Source organism: Xyrauchen texanus, chromosome 16 (genome assembly GCF_025860055.1).
Source record: "Xyrauchen texanus isolate HMW12.3.18 chromosome 16, RBS_HiC_50CHRs, whole genome shotgun sequence".
In the NCBI taxonomy this organism is placed as follows: Eukaryota; Metazoa; Chordata; class Actinopteri; order Cypriniformes; family Catostomidae; genus Xyrauchen; species Xyrauchen texanus.
In genome coordinates, this window is record NC_068291.1 from 7,172,748 (window position 1) to 7,181,398 (window position 8,651).

Genomic DNA, 8,651 nt, shown 5'->3' on the forward strand with positions numbered 1-8,651 from the left:
CAAAACTTTGAATTTTGTGGTTGAAATTTGAATCAAAACTGTTTTTGAATTACCAAGAATTGCTCAAATTTTCTCTTTTTTTGTCCCAGAATAAGAGAGTACCAAAGACAGCAGCAACCAGCAGATGCAGCACAGCCCAGCATAGCAGGATTTGCAAGACCAGAATTGACCAAACAAGCAGTGCAACTTTATGATGCAAGTTCTCCAAGACAACAAGAAATTCATAATGCCATCATTAAGGATCTGCTCATTGGCTGCACTTTACCTCTGTCAATTGTTGAAAATCAGCATTTCAGGCATTTCTTGAAAGTAATGGACAACAGATACACTCCCATTGCAAGAAAAACAATCACTGAAAAACACATTCCTTTGTTGGTTGACCAGGTGAAGGATTCAATTAAAAGGAAGCTCCAGACCCAATCATCTGTGTCCATAACTGCTGACATATGGTCTGATCGAACCATGCGGTCCTTCTTCGGTGTTACAGCCCATGGATTAAACCAAGATGGAAATCAGCTGGAGTCCTTTCTTTTAGACTGTAGGAGGTTTTGTGGCAGACACAGTGGAGACAACATAGCCATGGCATTTGACGAGATCATTGATGAATATAACATTGAAAGTAAAGTCAGGTACATTATAACTGATAATGCAGCCAATATGAAGTGTGCATTCAAAGTCAAGCTACCACAAGAAGAGCAGCACAGTGATGACAGTGATGCAGAAGAGGAAAACTTAGATGATGAGAGTCTTTGGGAGGATGTGACCTGGGAAGACGAGACTGTCATGGTGAGAACAAGACAAAGGCTGTCATGTTTTGCACATTCTCTGCAATTAATTGTGCATGATGGAATGAAAGAAGCCAAGGCCTTTTCTTCAGCACTTGCCAAAATGTCAAAATTAACCTCATTACTTCATACAAGTACTACGTTTAAAGAGCGATTTGAGGCTACATTTGGGACAGATAGATCAATTCCTGCAGCTACATCCACACGCTGGAACAGTACATTCAAGCAGCTACAGGCCCTTACAGCACTTGACCATAGGGATCTCACTCAAATTTGCAGTTCAGACTTCCAACATGTTCTTTTTTCAATTCGTGAATGGAATCAACTGAAGGATTTAGGTTCTGTTCTCTATCCTTTTGCAGAAGCAACAGACCTTACAGAGGGTGAGAAAATGGTCACTATTAGTATGGTGGTCCCCACTGTACTTGATTTAAACACTCATCTGCTCCAAATATCAGAGTCAAGAAGTCATTGCCGGCCACTAGCCACAGCCCTTCGGCAATCACTTTTAAAGAGATTCTCTGGGATCTTTGTGAGAACCAAAATGGTTGAGCAAAATGGGAAAGAGGACCAGTTCAACAATAATGTATATTTCTTGGCTACAATGCTTGATCCTCAGTTTGGTCTTAACTGGGTTGATCTAGATGTAACCAACAGTGAGAGTCCAGATTCAGTGAAGAAATTCAGAGAGGATCTGAAAAGAACACTTATAGGTAATGCAGTTTATTTGCTTTAATAACCTAAAAATATATACTCTGTATACTGCAGACTGTGCAGAGCATAGAAATATGCAGTAGGCATACAATAATGGTCCTTAGGTCCCTAAATCCAAATAATGCATTTTAACGTGTGTTATTTGTGCATGTTTCATATTTTTCAGAAACTTTGACTGCAGAAGTTGAGGGCGAGGCCACAGCAGATGGAGACATGCTGCATTCTGGAGTTGATGCTGATGAAACCACAGATTCTCCTCCTGGCAAATGCCCACGACTTCTAGCTCGCTATCGAGCCCACAAGCACCTGAGCCACTCAGCTAAGGATACATGCAGCATTTCAGCTCAGATACACAAGTACTTTGATGCCATTCAAGACACAGACACAAATACAGCACTTGAATTTTGGTTGACAAACAGGGAGAGATTCCCACAGCTCTACTCTCTGGTTGTAAAAGTGCTGTCTATACCAGCATCCTCTGCACCAGTAGAGCGTGTCTTTAGCAAAGGTGGCCTCATCGTGAGACCACATCGTGCACGCTTAACACATAAAATGGTCACAGCGCTTGTATTTCTGAAAAGCAATATGGCCCTGGTTTAGTGCTTGACTGTGTGCACTATAGTACATTGCATGTTCATTGTTCATTACAACTCATTTTACAAGACCAGAGAGCGGTGTTCAGAAAGGAGTTTGTTGTTGATTAAGCACAGTAATAAAGCTTTTTTATTTGTTATTACAAGCTGATATATTTAAATTCTACTCTGAGTATTGCCTCAGCCTATTTAAATGTGGGGAGAGGCATTAAATGATTGAAATGTCAGCTTTAACTGGAGGACAATATAGTGTGATACAATAATAAAACAGGTTCATTTGTATTTTCATGCACTTGTAATATAATAAAAGTTCTACATATAGGCTACCTCTACTGTATATCTCTTCTTTTCTTTGAAAACATTTTTGATAGGAAACTAGCTCTGTTGACATAAAATAAAAATGTTTAATGGCAATAACAAGATGTAATAGTGGTATTTATTATTTCATTTTATATTGCCATTGGTTTAATGGGTTGAAAGGTTAAAATATTAATAGAATGTAAAAATTGACAATAACAATTTCTAATCTTTTTTCAATTTAATTTCTTTCTGGACTCGGGCGGACTCGACTCGGACTCGGCCTTTAAGAACTCGGACTTGAGTCCAACTCGGACACTTTTGGACTCTGACTCGGACTCGGACTTGATGTTTAAGGACTTGGTCTTGACTCGTACTCGACAAAGGTGGACTCGGACCCAACTCTAGTTAATAGCGCGATTAATTATACAAAAAATAACGTGTTAAATAAATTTACGCATTTAAATCGCAGGCTTGTGTAACCCAGGTTACTAGTCGTCCAAGTCGAAGCTAAAAAAGGAAGTTATAAAAAGAAAGTGTTATAGTATGCATAAATATGTAAATTGAATTTTATTTTATTAATATCTGTTGAGTTTGAGAATGTTGTTCTGAAGAGAGTTTAAGAAAATGTAATAAGTTAAGAAATAAATTTAATTTAGATGAATGATAATTTAGCTCCGCCCTGTATCTGCTGCATCGTTGCAGACAGCGGGAGATTTTGAGGAAGTTCCTCAGGTGAGAGCACGGTTGATGAAGCTGCTTCTGTTGAGCCGCCTAAAAAGCCCTAAAACAGAAAAAAAGATTAGAAATGACATAATAACTAAAAGTTGGATTTCAGAAATAATAGAGATTTGAAAATAGAAGTGTGGATGTAACGTCATTGAGCAGCAGCAATGAGTGAGTGCTCACTCGGATTCAACAACAGAAAAAAAAACTTCTTAAAACCGGAATTTTTGCTCTTCAAGAAACGTTCTTTCAATTAAATCAAGTTCTCTTGGTAAGTGAAACTAAAACTATCATCTATTGACATCGTGGTTAAATACTTGTTAATTGTTGCTATATGCAGTTATATGTAAAAGGTGTATAAAAGTCAATTTTGGGTTCAAAGAAAGAGAAGATATTATGTGAATGTTTCATAATGAAAGGAAAGAAGTCATATTTAAAAGTTGAAAGTTACTTTGAAGAGTTTTATAAGTGTTATTACAAGTATTTGCACGTGTATTTGAGTTATGAGCTATTCATGCTAAACATGCAGTGCACGTGCTGCCGGTGATGAGGCCCAATATATGTATGTGTATGTATATATATATATATATACACATACATATATATGTCATTTTATATGAACGGGATCTTGGCATGGTAATGTTAGATGAAAAAAATATGTGTGATGTTACTATATTAGCAAGTTGATTGTTGTAATGTATATAATGCATTAAGTATCTAATTGTGTTTTTGGCCTTGTCTTTTGCAAGGTTGTGTTTTTTTTTTTTTGTTTGTTTGTTTTTTTCCCCTTTCTTTCCTGTCTCTTTTCCAATCTATCTTCACCGGAGTTGGATGCTGATCACATTTTACGCAGTATTTGATGATTTCTAAAGAGGATTCTGAACTCAAATTGTTCCTGCCTCAGGCTAAAAGGTGTCAATGCGGTGCAGGAACTGGCGAGCCATAACCATATAAGGACTGAACCTTGGGTCAGGATTTGAAAATCATCGGAGTGGTAGGATTGTGCATTTTCGCATGAACTGTTTTGTTCAAGAACTTAAGTAGGTGAAAAGGAATTCCGGGGAAAGCAGTGTCATTACACTAACACTGAACTGATCTAATCTCAATTTATATTGAGACTGGTATTGAATGCCAATTTGATTTAATGTGATTCATCATTTTCAGAAATTTTATTGTATTTTGTTTTTGTTGTTGTTTATTTTTCTCCTTTGTTTTGAAAAGAGGACAAAGAATATTTGAAAAGTGTTATTTCAAAGGGTCAATCATTGAACAATTATAGTGAATAATTATCAAAAAGGGAAGAAATAAACTAATTAGGACCAAGATAATTTCTAAATTATCTAAATTAGAAAATAAAAGATAAATGTATTAGTATTTATTAATAAATAGGTGAAAAGAAATGTAAAAATAGCCAATAGTAATTAAAATAGGGAACCTCGTGGGTAAGAATACATTTCAGAGTCTAAATTGGGAGAAGTAATTTTTTTGTTTTGTGTATTGTGATGTTTTAACTGACTTGTTTTTTTAATACATCTTACCTTTTTTTTACTACAGCCAGTGTTGTTGTCGTTTCCTTCCCCCCTTGTTGTTGAGCCTGTCTCTTGAGCGAATTTAGTCTTCTGATGTCTGGTCCATATATGAAATTAGTGCATCCTCCTTGTGCTCATTTCCATTGGTCGTAGGGTGCGAGAGAGGATTGCACTCGCGTCACGGCGGGTTACACTTGTAGTACCACCTGTATACTCCGGAGGGCAGTAAGTGAAATTTCTGCTGTGTGAGTAACACAGTTTATAGAGTGAAGAAAACAACACATATGCGTTACTAAGGGTTCTCAATATGTGTTTAAAGATTGAGTATTAAACTATATTTAACTTGACACAGTGACCTAAACATTTTATTTTATGACTCCGGTGTGTTGCGTCATAAAAGCATGACTGACACAGGTCATATGGTAGGGTGACCACCTGTCCCGCATTTTTCGGGACAGTCCCAAAATTGGAAGTTTGTCCCGCATCCTGCAAGTCAATTTTGTCTGTATAATTTTGTATCTTTATTATTATTTCAGCATAATTTTTTTTCATCGTCCTTTAATTACAAAATCACTATAAAAAAAGTTAATAAGAAAACACTGAAAAGCACAGCGCAGACTCTTTTTTTCTTGCCAGAGCGGGAAAACACTGGAAAAAAAACTGCAACAGAAAAATGGGTCTATCCAGAACTCCTGAGAAGAAAAAGTGTCTTTGTTCCTATAATAAATAATTGGAAAAAATATATACATGGTTAAAACCAGTTACAGGTGACCCTAAAAAGGAGAGTGCAGGGTATGCCAACGAAGTTTCACGGACAGCTCTGCTGAAGCATTTCCGTGCCCCAAACATGATAGCTATGATATCTTTGGCTTTGAGCATTCCTGTCACCAACGCATTCGTGGAGATGGTGTTTTCACTGATGACCGCTGCGTGGACAGAGACAAGGAACTGAGCATCTGTGGACCTCATCAAAAAAGTGAACTCCCGGTGAAAGTGCACACCTACACCTGCCAGGAGTTCTACAGTCATAATGAATGAGAAGGCCCTACTCAGGGCAGCCAGATCAGACAAAAAAAATTAAATTCAAGATGCACTAATCCGGTAAGAACGCATTTAATCTTTCTAGTCTTTAATAATGGAATTGATGTGCTTATTTGGAAATGTGCTTTTTAACGATTAGATTATTATTTTTACTTCATTATATTTACATATATATTTACAAGCTATGATGACTTTCACTTGATATTTTAGTGCGGATGTATACCTAGCCGAATTGCACTGTAGGGGTCGAGAACGAGTCTTCGAATCTGTGTGTGTGTGTATGCCTACTGTGAAATTACCACATCAAACGTGCTAACATGGATGCAGCCAGGAAGCCGCCGGGTTTGCTTCAGGGAAAATTTATTTTTAAGAAGCTTCCCAATGGAAACCTCGACAAAACTAAGGTTGTTTGCACCTTCTGCGATGCGGAATTAGTTTACTGTAGGAGTTCTTCCAGTCTCAAGTACCACCTAAACGCAAAGCATCCCTTAGCTAATGCGGTTGATGCCGGGCCAAGCACTGATGTAGCGCCGGAGAAGAGTCGTCGTCAAACTACTTTGTTTGAGTGCAACCGAGGCAAGTCCGTCAGCACAGCTCTATCAGCCAAGCTAACTAATCTCCTCGCTCAGTGGATTGCCACCAGCTGCCGGCCCATCAGCGTGGTTGAAGATGATGGGCTCGAGCTTGTTCTCCAGGCGGCCACAGGTGACCCATCTTACAAACTACCTGCGAGGCGAACTATCATGAGGAGAATGCATGACCAGCACGCCACAGAGAAAGCCGCAAAAGATGAGAAGATGATAGAGGCGAGGTCTGTAGCACTGACTGGGGACCATTGGACATCTGTCAACAATGATAACTACCTCGGCGTTACGTACACATCATCGATGCCAGCTGGGAACTTCATTCCTTCACTTTAGGTAGGCTACGTTATGTAATTTTAAATTACATCATTTAATTTAATTACTTAGCCTATTAATTACCACGACATCACGAATTACCACCACATTATGTTTGCTTCTTGATGATTGCTAGTTGTTTACTAGTAGTGAACTTATTCTGATCTACTTTGTCTGTCCGTTAGGTGTGATCAAAACAGAGACGCGTCACTTTGCAGAAGCGTGTGCCAGGCAGATTCTCGACGTCGCTAATCAGTGGGGGATAGCTGATAAAATCAGCACTATTGGAACAGACAGCGCTCCTAATATGGTGGCAGCAGGGAGGGTACTGCCATTCGAGCATTTGCCCTGTGTTGCGCATGTTGTACAGAGAGCTATTGTAATGTCACTTCGGGAAGGTGGTTTTGATGGTGCACTGGCCAAGTGCCGTAAAGTGGTCTTACGTTTCAAACATAGTCCGGCCAACTCAGACGAGCTGAATGTCCAGCAAGCCTCCCTTGGACAAGTTCAGGAGCAACTCGTGCAAGATGTTCCAACACGGTGGAATTCCACCCTTGAGATGATCAAGCGCGTGATGCGCAACAAAGACGCACTGCACACAACGCTGTCTCAGCAGAAGCACAATCTGGCCCTCCCAACAAATGCTGAAAATGAGAAGTTGGCAAAGCTAGAGAAACTGCTGGAGCCATGCAGGTATGGTCTACAAAGATAGCGGGTTCATAAATTGGCATACAAGTTATTTTAAATGTCACTTTGTATTTAAGAAACACGTGGCCTTAAATGTAATGTGATTAAGAACTTAAAACGTGTAATCTGAGTTAAATTAATCAGTCATTAATTATTTATTGCTCTGTTTCTGTGTGTGTGTGTGTGTCTGTCTGTCTGTCTGTTTGTCTCTCTGTGTGTGTGTGTGTGTGTGTCTGTCTGTCTGTCTGTCTGTCTGTGTGTGTAGGTAAATCACTGAGCTCCTTGGTGGGGATAAATATGTATCCTGCTCTGTGGTTCTACCTGCCCTGTGCCACCTCCAGCACGCGATGAAGATCTCAGATGATGATCCTGCCTATATTGTGCGATTCAAGGCTGCCTTCACCAAGGACCTCAACCAGCGGAGTGAGAAAATAAACCTGGAATGGCTTAAGGTATGTCAGACTGACCAGAAGATAACTGCATTGTTTGACCATTATAGACTGTTAAGCCAGTAGATCGGTCAATGAATAGATGAGTCATGAAGAAATATGGAGGTTGGATTTGGAAAGTGAAATATTCATCAATCAATAATTATAATTTTTTATTCATCAAAGGTGGCGACTGCTCTAGATCCACGATTTAAGGAACTCAAGTGCTTGCCCAGAGCAGAGAGGTGTGTGGGCAAAGCTAAGTGAGTTGGTGAAGGGAGAAGAACCTGCTCTGCAGCCACTCGGGGAGGAGAACCCTGAGCCACCCAAGAAGAAAACAGCCCTGCTACTGATGGGATCAGACTCAGAATCAGATGAGGAGACACCAGAAAACAATACTGTGGAGAGGTACAAGGTAGAGCCCAGTGCCAGTCTAGATCAGTGCCCACTGAAGTGGTGGTCGGAGCACACTGCTGTCTATGGTAAGATGGCCCACATTGCTCGTAAATACTTGGGGACTCCTGCCACAACTGTCCCATGCGAGAGACTTTTTTCTTTAGCAGGCCATATTGTGCAGAAGAGGAGATCTCCTTTGTCATCAGAAAATGTGAACTGCCTGAGTGACTGGTGGAAGAAGGAGAAATAGAGCTTGGACTGATTGACACAAAGCTACTGACTGTAAAACAGTTCATCACGACCTCTTATATAGGCCTACAGTTCAAAATTCATGTTTAACTGAATAAACAGTTAGTAAACAAGTACATCTGATTGAGCATGATTTATTTTCATCACCAATTATCATAGTAGAACAGCTTTCTCAAGCAGTTTGTGATGCATTTTGGAAAGAGGAGACGAGCCCCTGGTCTAATGCACCACCTGGCTTGAGAAACCCGTTCTCAAGGACTTTTAGTGGGTAGCACACATATTCTGCTTGCCTCCGGCAAAATTCAAA

At 39.6% G+C, this 8,651-nt stretch overlaps 1 protein-coding gene and 1 long non-coding RNA gene across 2 annotated transcripts; both read left to right on the top strand.

The window, feature by feature from the left end:
* The first annotated feature begins 212 nt into the window (after nt 1-212).
* On the top strand, nt 213-2,232 carry LOC127657335 (uncharacterized). The gene is made up of 2 exons (XM_052146075.1): nt 213-1,498; nt 1,666-2,232. The coding sequence occupies exons 1-2, from the start codon at nt 313-315 to the stop codon at nt 2,097-2,099; spliced, it is 1,620 nt and encodes a 539-aa protein (XP_052002035.1). The 5' UTR covers nt 213-312; the 3' UTR covers nt 2,100-2,232.
* Nucleotides 2,233-6,788: 4,556 nt separating this feature from the next.
* LOC127656541 (uncharacterized) lies at nt 6,789-8,353 on the top strand. The gene is made up of 3 exons (XR_007972176.1): nt 6,789-7,277; nt 7,537-7,723; nt 7,886-8,353. It is a non-coding gene; the product is annotated as an uncharacterized LOC127656541 (long non-coding RNA).
* The last annotated feature ends 298 nt before the right edge of the window (nt 8,354-8,651 follow it).